This window comes from Papilio machaon, chromosome 26, assembly GCF_912999745.1.
Source record: "Papilio machaon chromosome 26, ilPapMach1.1, whole genome shotgun sequence".
NCBI lineage: Eukaryota > Metazoa > Arthropoda > Insecta > Lepidoptera > Papilionidae > Papilio > Papilio machaon.
Genome location: NC_060011.1, coordinates 2,661,369 through 2,673,820, shown reverse-complemented (window position 1 = coordinate 2,673,820; position 12,452 = coordinate 2,661,369). Strand labels below are relative to the sequence as shown.

The following is a 12,452-nucleotide window of genomic DNA, read 5'->3' as shown; positions in this document are numbered from 1 at the left end:
TATTAATGTTCTCTTTCCATTATTTGCCACTTACTTTTTTTTATTTATCTTTCAATACATTGTATCACTTTCTCAGTTGCAGTAATTTGTTGTGGACTAAAGGCAGATAGATGATCGAAAGATTATCTTTTTATCGACAAGACCAACTTGGTAATCGCTTCTTTGAAGTATAGGTTAAACTCGCCTACAGCTTGTTGACACTATCGACATTATCGATAACAAGCACACATCTCATTACCGTCTTGTCATCCGAGTAATTGTCAGTCTGCTGCATCAATAAAACAGGGGACAATAATGATAACATCAAACGGCTAGCGCAATACCATTATTGACCGGGTCAGCCATTGTTTGTCGGCTTCCCGTCTCGATGTATATTATATTATCGGTAGACTCCCTGGGGTTCCGATACGTAAGCATGATGCCAATCATAAGACTGGGTCTGTGCGGCGTAGTCTTTGTAGAAAAAGTAGGTAATAACTACTGCATTTGTGAACTAACCAGCGTGCTTCAAATTATATTAGTGGTGGTTGGTAAATGTCTAGAATCTATATCTACCTAGCTAAATTTTTAACTTTTTAAAAGCTGCAAAATACAATAGTCGCATATAATTATAAGACTTTGTTAACTAGAAGTATTGCAATATTCTATTAATTATCAACTCTATAAGATATTGCTGATTTTTTTTATTTAATAGCTTTGTGGTTGCAATTCAAAGTATTCGTTGGTTATCCGTATATTAAATTTATACAATCAATATATTACTGCCTTTAAATGCATGTAGTAATACGATCGAAAGTTATGACAGGGGTTAAAAGTTGTAGGTCGCTTCCCCCGGCCTGCGATGTCATCCGACGTAATCATAACATCGATTCTCGCTTAAGAACTTCCATCACGTTCCGATGAGGTTTTTTGCGAAGATGTTGGATCGTCTTTTGTCACTCCCTTCGCTTCTTTTATGTTATGAAGCATACAGTTTGAATAAAAGGTTTTTAAAGGTTTTTTCTTGCTTGTAACATCTCTGTATAACAAATTGTTTGTGTTAAGAGACTGCTATTTTTGGAGTATTTATTGATTTTATTTTAAGAGTATTAAATTCGACAATGTTATTTACATTTTAATGAAGTATAATTTAAGTCATTGCAAATTTTAAAAATTTACATAATGAAACCCTTAGTATAGAAGCTTTGACTCTCACAGTTTTCTTAAGATATGACTGACGAAATCATGTGCTGTTTTGAGGTGATGAAATATGGGGAACGAACACACTTGTAATGTATATAGTGTTATTCACACTTCGTATGAACATAAAACCAACCTTTTCTTTTTAGATGTAAATTATTTGTTTTCGTCTCTTTATAATAGCATTTCCAAGTTTACCTTACAGCACCAAATGTAAGCCCTTTGTTAGCTCTCATAAAAATACCCGATGTGTGTAGTGTTATTGTGCAACAGCTGTTAACGATCTCTCTGGTAAACACTCTGTGCGGCGCAGCGTAGACACGATAAACATAGACAATAGCGTCATGCCAGTCTAATTCCGGGGGGCGACCACTAAAATCACATTTCCACAGAGCAGCTAGGAGTGCGACTGTGGCTGCTTTATTCTACCTATTATGAGTCATAACCGCACCCGTGAAAAGAGTAGGTACAGTGGGGTTTACTGGCGGTATTCCATCTCCAAAGCAATATTAGTTTGAATTACGCCTTGAAAAAATGAGGATTGGAAAATACTGTAACAAGAGCACTCACTTTATAATAGTTAAAGATACAGGCATGCAATTGACATCGTTATTGATTATTTCTATGAAGGAACGGTATTTAAATTCTTTGCGATATGCAAGGAAATTTTTCTGTAACCTCAAGACCGCGAATGAAGTCTACGGTACGTACATTACGCGTGGTTAGAGTTGCACGGCTAGCCGTGCCAGTGGAAAAGATTTCAAACAGTTTTATAGTCTGAAGTTCACTCAACTCACATCTGATAGACGAGACGACGGCTGTTTGCATCTCGGTAGGGAATTAATGGACGGTAGGACTTTACCAACTGTTTAATTAGACCAGTTAATTGGCTATGAATTTAAAATCATGTGTGTGGACTGTCAATGCTCTATTTTAATTCTCTAGAGGGTTAATCTTTCAATAAGTAGCTTTAGGGGTTTTAATACGCCTCGCAAAGTTTCTTTATTTCTCCTTTCTTTCTTTCAAAGTAACAATTCGTTGGTTTTAAATTTTAAATACGATTAGAAATTGTAACAGCAAACAATTGTTTAATTTTTCTATTTTCTATGTTCGATGTCAAAAACTTTTGTTTTAGTAACATCCGTTAAATCTCATAGTTCAGTTCGATAGATGCGTGGAATGTTTTAGTCTGGGAAGTTCAGTCAGCTAAAGTATATTTTCTGCCTAGTTATTTCCAATTTGGTGTAACGTTTATTGAAGGCGAAGGTCAGCTTAGGTTTGTAACACGTGTTCACGGTTATTTTTGTCCGAGTTTACCGAACCCAATATAAAGTAAGCGCGGTCTTAAACCCTTGCATAAAATTGGTTTGAATTTAGTATAATAAATTTATAAATAGTAATAATAACATTTTTGTATTTTATTGTGTTAGAATTTTTCAAACTAAAATTTCTGGCAACGCGATAAAACATAAATAACAAAAGGAACTCGCTTTTCGTAGTTTTAAGCGGAAAATATAATTCGCAAGGCGTTACCGTAAATCAGCCTGATTCCGGTTGCAGGTTTAAATCCCCCTGCGGTTAAATATATATCAATGTATAGTATAGATCTGCAAGTCGCTCGACGCATTAGTTCAGTCGCGCTCCTCGCCTCGACGTAATGAATTTGTGTTGAGCTTTGCTACGACACGATGCTTTCTTGTTCCTAATGACGTTAGTTGTCTCGCATATCTTAAGATTTTGCTATTAAGTTAGTCTAACAATTTTCATTTTAAATCTTCTCTCTCAATAGTTTTAATGTTTCACAAATAGCTGACACTCAGAGAATATATTGGTGTGAGGTTTGGTAATTTATATTTGTTGTTTTGTGTTATGATTTTAATGCGAAAGTTATATGCCTATTAGCCTTTTCATCTCCCTCTACCCATGTTTAAGAAAGGGGCAGAAAAATGATTCAGATTTATACTAAATTCCGTTACCCACAGAAAGTCTTATAACTAAAATCTTATTGTCAGTATTTATGGTAGATTCTTCTTTTGTAATCAATGTAATATCAACATGCAATTTGTTTTCGCAAAATCCCATTTCCATAGATTACATAACATCGTATTACGAGCGTGTAACCGATGGGGTCAAATGTTCGCTATTGCTATCCACTAAGCTGGAGATTAGGGTCAGGCATTGAGAGGCAGTTGTACGATGCTATGTACACTTGCGTACATAAATAATAAAAATTATATCTTAAATTTGGTTTACTTCCAAATGAGCTCTGATGATGTCGGGTGGAGTTAGAGATGTCTTTTAATGTTACTTATATTATAAATGCAAATGTTTAGATGGATGGTTGATTTTTGTTAGAAGGTATATCTCCAAAATAGATCTCGGATTTGGCATAGATGTAGAACATAGTCTGGAAGAACATATAGGCTGCTGATTATTTTTTATTCCGCTCGAACGCAGTCGCGGGCAAAAGCTAGTCCCTTAATAAAAAAAGTCTCTGTACTTTGAGTTTTATATTGTTGCTACTTTTTCATGTGGGGGTTTATAAAATCTTTTGTAGCTTACACGATATTTTCATCCTCCTTTTCAGTGACTGCGTCTGTACAAAGATTAACTTGAAAGGTTTTAATAAAGTTTTTACATATTGAAGTACTAATAACGGAATAACTTTTTGAAAATTAATTTTGTTGACTTATTCGATGTAGGCAATAATTTAAGATCGCATTAAGATATTTAATACTTGCATGTGTTTATTTATCTGTCATATTGCTGTACTGTTTATAGCTTCTTACTGATAACTTTGTTATTGTAAAATTTTAACGCTATTGTATATGACTGTACACTATTGGCTTTCGTTACAGCGATCGGATTGTTGAGCTTCACTTGGTGAACGCAAATCTCAGCCAAGCGAACGGGAATAACTAGTTCAAGTGTTAGCAATCATCGCTTCTGTCCGCGAGTTGTAATCACGCGAAATCGATATGTATCGAAAGCCTTATTTATAGAACATCTTTGAATTTCATAAGATAAATATTATGGACACAAAGAGCAATTCTGCGTCTGAACATTATCTGACCAATGCTTTATTTTGGCTAGTCATTTGGAATATTGCCTTCATTTGATATCTATTACTTTAAAAATATTCTATACAGCTAATCTGTTTTAATACCAAAGATGTTTTTTGTACTTTAAAAGTTTGGATAAAAATGTGAGAATCCTTTAAAGTACTACTTCCAGCTTTAAAGTAAATTTGTGTCTATAAAATGCTGTCTTACTAATATGTAGGTACCTGTCTTTTTGTTGTTTAAGTGTAAACAAGGTAGACATAACAGTTGTGTCCAGACAGGTCATTGTTCGGCGGCTCGTCTCGCCCCTTTTGGTATTCGCGACGTGACAGGTGGCGCGCGTGACACCTGCTTCCGTTGCGCGCGCGCATATTTAGGATACTGAATGCACGTCGAGGCCTTGTTAATTGACTAGTGAAAGCGCGCGGCTTTAACTACACGAATTAGTGCTAGTATGTATTTTAATTAGCATATAATTTTACTAGTAAGTTGTGTTTGGTTGCGAAATCAATTTTCTTTGTAATATGAATCAACATTTCTTAGAACAATAAGAACACGTGTACTGACTAGGAATCATTTAAAAGGATTTCAGCGGTAAAACGACAAAAATAAAGCTTCAGTGTCCCACTTCCTTTTTTTAAATAATCAAACGAGAATGTATCGTGTGCCGTTCCGAGTAGAGCTTTCCCTGCGTTAAAAATGTAAGCTTGAGTACATTTTTCTAAACATTTTCTATGTGTTCACCTGAATGCGTACGTAAATAAATACTGTACTGGTTTACTTTCATATGTAAACAGACCGATAAATGATTTTAGAATGTGTACAATCAATAACAAAACTCAATTTAATTTGTTTTTTATAATATAATTTTAAGAGATATCGACACGAAACGACGAAACGGATAAATTTTTAGTTGAATGGTTATTTTTATGTGGAAATACGAACATTTGTGCATCAATGATCAAATTTTTTTCTTATTTCAGAAAACGATTCCTTGAACTTTTTAATAACCTGCCAAAATTATTGGAAAATCGAAAACTGACTGTGATCGCCATAAAGGCGTTAAATACTCGTAGTGATAAGTGCTTCTCTACCAAATATTTAGTATTAACATGTAACCAATAAACGAAACAGCCTTAATGTAGTACGAACCTTAAAGGACCAAAATTTTGTAAAAGTTTTTTGATAGTGTAACTAACGCCTTAATTTTTTACTTAGTATTAAGTGTCTCGATGTAATTGTGAGGTTTTGTGTACGGTGTTGAGTTATGAAGTGACAAAGTATTAAGGTATAGAAGGCAGTCACCATGGAGCGCTGCGACGGGTTCCTGTTGTACCGGAAGCCGGTGTACAGGGTGTTTCAATATTTGGAAACGTAAGTAAATTAAACATTTTAATGACATTTAATTTCGTTGGTAGTTAATAATACCTACCTACCTACCTATATGAGATCTTAATTCTAATAATGGAAGAGTGTTTGTGTTAAAAGACGGCGGTGGTATGATTATAAGAATAGGAATTTTCTGTTCGAGTGCGTGGTGTAAATTCCAATAAAGGTCAACACACCTATTATACAATATTGTGTTGCAGATGTTTATGTGCGGAGATCACTTAATACCAGATGACCTGTTCGTTTGCAGTCGCATTATATAAAATATAAAAAAAAATCATTATCTCTCGAAAGATTGGTACTCACTTTGGGTTACGGCTGCTGTGGCACTCGTATTAATACATATTATCGTCAAAAGAATTATGGGAAAAACAATATTAATCAATACAAGTGTAGTACAGTAATAATATATAGACTAACACATAGCAAGTTATCTGCACTATATAAGAGTTGACAATAACTTGTTTGAATTGCAAATGCCTGCTGGCTGCGTGGGCTATTGTCTATAGGTCTCGGTGGCTTTATGGAACTTGTATACGTATTCATCCCGACATTGACCCCAGTCTGGGGCGAGTGACGAGTCCCGACATTTACACATAGTCCCATGCTCGCAAAAGGACGCCCATTTTATATTTACAGTATTTCAGACGTCGGACAATGGTCAACGGGTACGCACTTCTCTAGCAATATTTAACGCTGACTTGCATTGTATATCTGTCAGTTTCTACTGTCGAAACACTGTTATATATTTATGTTGTTATCGCACTTAATCTGTTTGAATAAACGGAGACAACAATATCCCACTTAGTGTAACTGAATAGTGCTGTTGCAATAGTTGTCATAAATAAAATAATGTATATCCTATATCTGGACTACTAGATGTCTGATAGACGTGAGCAAGTCTTACCACGATCATCATCTCCCTGGCATTATCCCATAAACTTCGTGTCGGTGCACAAGGTTTTATAAACCTTAATGATTTCACAAACCCTACTGTGGAGGAATAAATTAAGTATTTATTTTTAAATGAATTAAAAAATAGATATATAATTTTAAGAGGTGTATGTGGAATATAAGTTTACCGGAAATGTCAGGAACTTGAATCGAAATTTAAAGTGAAATAATATCATACTGTACATATGCTTCTTTTAGCCTTTTGTTTATCTGTCGAACCTTAACGTAGTTCAACGTAGATGTTGGAGTAAATGGCCAGTAGTTGACGTGTCAACTTAAATAACTTCTCAGAACTAGGCAGCGCGCGTCGGAGCGCTTTAGAAATCTTTATCTCAAGCTGCCGCTCTCCGCCGTCGAGATTCTTCCGGAAAGTTGTCCTTTCAGAACAGATGCTATGAACAATGCAAGTTAATGGCGGCCTCAGGTCGATTCATGTTAAACCGTTGTGTATATTGCAGATCAAAAGTGCCTAAAGAAACATTTGTAGGTTAAAAAGTTAGACGTATGAAACTTATATAATTAATCTTAAAGTTAAAAAGCAACATCTTTTAAATTTAAGATTTCTAATGCGTTCTCTTCTTAATAAAGTTCCTATTATACTAACAGAGCATGGCTATCAGCTGGTGAAACAGGAGCGCAGCACTACCGCCTAATAATATTATAAAGAGGACTGTTTGTTTGTACTGGATAGGCTCTGATACTACTGAACCGAATAGAAAAAATCTTTTACTGTCGTGTGGCTTAACTATGCGGGTGACATACGCTATATTTATAACTAGACTTTTTATTAAATCAAAGCAAAGGAAATCGCGAGTAACTGCTAGAATGTAATATAAACATTGTAATAGTAGGCAATAATATGATATGTAAAGAAAATTCTTCTTACGACAGCTTTAAAGTCCACAGTTGCAAGTATTGGATGTGAGCCAACTGGAAATATTGTTTGTTATCTTTCCGTTCTTCAAACAACTTTATCATTTTATCACTTGTGACATAATGCATTGTAATTTATTTGTTTTTCCCGTGCTCGTATGTTAATGAATGTGTTCCATATAAAGACAAATGTGGGTGTTTGTAAAAGCGTCGGTAGTGACAGGCGTAATGACGCGCTACATCGCACCGTTTGATGTCGCACGTGACATTTAAGTTCTAATTGCTTGTGACGTTTAGAAATACTCTATTATACAGTTCGCTTTTGAAATAGACTCGTAATTGAATGGTTAATTAGCCCAAGCTTCCAGTTAACTAGTTTTTTTTCAAATAAGAGGTTAACAAAGTCCTGCATAGTGAAAATAATATGTACTTTGATTCTATTTAAAGCGTGTATGTGAATATTTATAATCCCAGAAAATTTTAACGAGGGTATAATAATAACCTCTTGCTCTTGATAACTTTACCATCGTATTTTAACGAACTCTTAGACTTTAAAGGAGCGGAATGATTTGATGAACGATTCTGCTTTTTATAAAGAGCGGAGGGACCCGAATGTTTTCATAACATAATTTAAATATAGCATATTAAAGGGAAGCTAAGTATTTTCAAAGGCCGCCCAGTCTTAATGTACTTATATTGACGATGCCTTTGTTACGGTGCTTAAATATTTATAATGACATACCTGTTATGCCTAAATTTATAAAAGTTATTTCGGTATAACCTCTTTCTATGGACTTGATGTTTTATATCATTAATCTCCGGAACGATTTTGACAGGACTTGACGTTAAGGAATCTGATGCATGCGAGCATATTAAAGGTTATTTGTTTTTGCCGCTGACGAAGTCGCGGTCGACCGCTAGTGTAAAGAATAAGTTGTTAATCAAAGGAAGGAAATTCTGTTTAGCTTAAACTAACAGTTAGATGAGCCAATATTAACTAAAATCATTTAGTAAAGTCGAAATTAAATGATTAATTTTCACACGCCATTTGTTATGGAATGTTACCTTCACCTTTTACAAGCACATAATATTTTGTTTCATTCAAAAAAATTATAATATGCTGATAAGCAAGAGGTTGACAAAATATACAGCAGCATTGCTATTCAAATAAACGGAGTGAGGGGTTTGCAGAACCCCATTCATAGCATATTTTTAAAGATTCGGGCACCGTCGGTAATTGAGTTAATGGACTTTGAAATTTCATCTCTAATTGCTTCGCATTCTCTCTTACCGCTTCAAACGAATCGCAAATTGAGTTTTGATGACGAAAGCAAAAGTTCTTGATTTCATATTTTTTTTAGTAATTTTGATTCCATATATAAACAAGAACTTTACAAAATCGTTTTTTTTTTTTAACAAATTAAAAACAAGAGATATGATGTCAATTAAAAAAAAAACTTTTAAAATAACTGTATATTTTAAAGTTTTTATTTTAACCAATGAAATTAACAGTTGTCCGGAAACTTTAACTTAAAGTTAGTTAAGTTACTCGTCTAACTTTAAAGTGACATTATGCTGATTCTTGTGAGTTGGTATGCATCATTTCTAGTGGAATTCTCTCAGTCGAAGGAAATATCCGACTTCGAATAGAACGGAAATAAGTTTGCGACAAAGATATAGTATCTTGCTTTCTGATCTTCATATTCGGATGACTTACGACACTTTATATTTTTATAAAGAATTTAGTTTGTAAAATTTTCTGCCATAAAAGTCAACGTTTATGCCTTTACTTTAAGGAATTGTAGGAGATTTTGTTTCATCTTCACACCTGTCTTGTACATAGCTATCAATTCGATAAAAATAAATAAATCTCTTAAGTTATGTAACTCTTTTCGTCACATGTACATCGGGGTTTACTTGCCCTTCCACCGATAATGCTATTACCATGGGCACATATTTAATCAAAATGTTCATTAGTCCACTTGAATTTTGCTGTTTAAACTTTGGTGTTTTGATTCTGGAATCTCTGCATCTATTCCATAAATACATATAGTAAATTCATGAATTAATTTCCTTATTTCCAATATTGGATATTGAATTGGCTGCGACGATTTCCATCCTATTGTGAAAGTCTCGTGCATTCGATTCGGTAAAGCTGCTTAATCATTTATGTATGGTAAACCATGCAGCAAGGAACTGAAATCACTTAATCTCATTAGTCTGATCTATATGCATTTATCTTTAACAACGGAATACCACGTACTTGATGAACACATACTATGCCACTATATTTTTTGCCTCAAAGTGATTTTGCAAGGCGAGCTGGTGGTACTGAACGTTATGTTTAGACAATACCCATATTTTTTGTTTGGAACGAAGTTCCTTATCGCGCGTTGTGAAAGGGGGCTAGACGGAAAAAATTCTTACGAAAAGTTGTCACGACACTTTTTGCTATAGTAAGTATGTTAACGACGAATGAGCGCTACTTCACCATGGCAACGACGTGACAATATATAACGAAAATTCATAGAAATAAAATGTACTTCTTGTGAAGACTTAAGTTTTTTATTCATAGAATAAACATTGGTTCCTTCACTAATTAATGGAAAGGAACTTCGTTCCATCCGGGTGTCCCTTGATACCTCTCAAGTTTTTTTTAGATAAATTACTCTTTGATGTGTTTGATTAAATATTGATTTTTTTATTTTCGTCCGTACTCTCTTTGTACGAAGTAATAGTGTTCCATATCGACGTCAATTCTTATTTGTGTAACTTTCATCTTTTGAGCACATTCATCTTTATAAAGAACGTGAGTGTTTACATTTTCCTGCCCCTCACAACTGCAAGGGACTCTCAATCTGCAGGTTTTTTTATTGTGAGTGAAATTATCTTTAGAGCCCTGCTGGGGGTTATTATTGAATTCAACCCTTGTTTGAATTATCCCCCCATACGAAATTGTGTGTAAAAAGACCTCTTTTACAAATGGGATTTTCGGGTCTCGGATTTCGTTTGGGATCATTTTAGTTTACGTAAATGGAATACAGATCTGATTTATTCTTTGTGTGAATGCAAATTTTTTGGAAGTAGTTTTATAACAGTGCATTTTGAACTGATTTTTCATGTTTCTGTTTTAGATAACAGAGAACTCTCTATTTTCAGTGTCTACCATTCGACATTCATAAACTTACACAAAATTGGACATATTCTTTTTTTTGCTCAATTAAACTACCAATATTAAATACTAGCTGTCGCCCGCGACTCCGTCCGCGCGCAGTTAAAAAAACTTAATAGCGGTATGAATTTTTTCTCGCCTTTTAAACCTTCCCTAGACCTCCACGAACATTTCAAGACTAAGATAAGATAAATCCGTTCAGCCGTTCTCGAGTTTTAGTGAGACTAACGAACAGCAATTCATTTTTATATATATATATATAAGATAACAAATTCTCGATACTATCTGAATTTGAACACAAATGTTCTTATTTATTTCTCTAATTCGGTTGAACGCAGCATAAGGTTGTAAATTTGTCTAACATTCAGTCATTTATAATAAGGAACAATGCACTATATGGCAGATGGTGTTTCTGTGATAAATTTCACGCCGACACCAAGTGCATATATTGCGTCATAGAAATGTATCCCCTTCGACATGATTCAACCCTCTACGTATGGAGGGTGGACGAGGGTGATTACGCACGTGTTGTTTGATGAACTATAATGTGTCTATTGCGTGTATATATGCGTTGGTTCATAATTTAATTGATTAAAATCTTTTATTACCTTATTTTATTATCTTATTACGCTTAATTTATAATGCTTTTGTATAACATAATCCAATAGTTGAACAAAATATGATGAGTATAAATATTGCCATAGGAGTTGATAAGAAGTCGGGGAAATTTCATCTATAATTTTTTTTTTACTTAATGAAAAGAAACCTTTTTTTCCGTCTATTGTAGAATTGTTCTTTTTTCTATATTGTAACGTGTAATAAAAATAGTAAGGTAAGGAAAACATAAAAGCTTTCTCCTGGCAAGCTGGTTGTTATTTTTAGCGATTCCCCGGGGACACCTGAGCAAATTTCTTTAACCCTGTTCAACGTAGTCTGGCGAAGAGCGCTTTTATGTCGCTCTTTGGCTTATAGAGACGAAGCGTCACAGTGCATTATAATATCCGTTGTTATATAGTGTATGTGAATAACGAGAAAAATACATACAAAACGCCAATATCCAAAGATTTAAACTAACCTCAATGAACTTAACCTAATAGTTACAATATTTCAGTGATAGTTGTTACTTATTTTTATTAGCAAAAGGTTATGGGACGAATCATCCATTTAACAAAGGTAGACGCCAGTAACAAAGCGTGTTTCACAAAGGGGGAGTAATTCAGCGCTTCGTCGGAGGGCGAAGGCCTAATCTTAGTTCCCTTTCCCTATCAACTTTTTTATTTTAAGGAAAGGAAGGAACGGGATGCATTGGAAGGGGAAATATTTTCTTTGTGTATATTGCGAATGTCTATGGGACGACGGTCCCAGCGGTCACTTCGCTATTTCGGCGAATTCAGGTGGTTGCTTGCTCGTTCGCCATCTTTGAATATAAAGAAAAAAAAATTGAAATATTTCATCCCATTTTGCTATACTTAGAATATTTTAAGGGAATGAAGATACCTAAGATTATTGACTTGTGTTCTATTTTTATAACTTTAATTACTTAGCCAACTTAATTACGTAAAAGTAAGAGGAGTTGGATGCTTAAACTTTAAGTTCGAAGTAAACGTGCCGCCGAGTTCGCACATTTCACCCTTCAATTATGCAAATTACAAGTCTTTATAGTACGGACGCGGTGTCGGCCGCTACAATACAGCTACCGCTCGCTTCAACTTAGAATTTAATGGCGTTTACTCGCTTGTGGAAACGAATATTGGATTCTATAGCATGTGCTATAATATAGATGCCTCTATAATAATTTTTTAATAACATTTATAGACGTGCCA

The 12,452-nt window shown here is 34.5% G+C and overlaps 1 protein-coding gene across 2 annotated transcripts in view; it reads left to right on the top strand.

Annotated features, from left to right (window-relative positions):
- Positions 1-12,452, top strand: part of LOC106718652 (focal adhesion kinase 1) — a 119,827-nt gene that overhangs the window by 28,698 nt on the left and 78,677 nt on the right. The window contains exon 1 of one of the 2 annotated variants that reach the window (XM_045684410.1): positions 5,225-5,615. The exons of the other annotated variant lie outside the window; for it this stretch is intronic. Coding sequence (XP_045540366.1) covers positions 5,548-5,615 — 68 coding nt within the window. The 5' untranslated portion in view covers positions 5,225-5,547. Of the gene's footprint in view, positions 1-5,224; positions 5,616-12,452 lie in introns of those variants that run through there. 2 annotated transcript variants of the gene reach the window in all.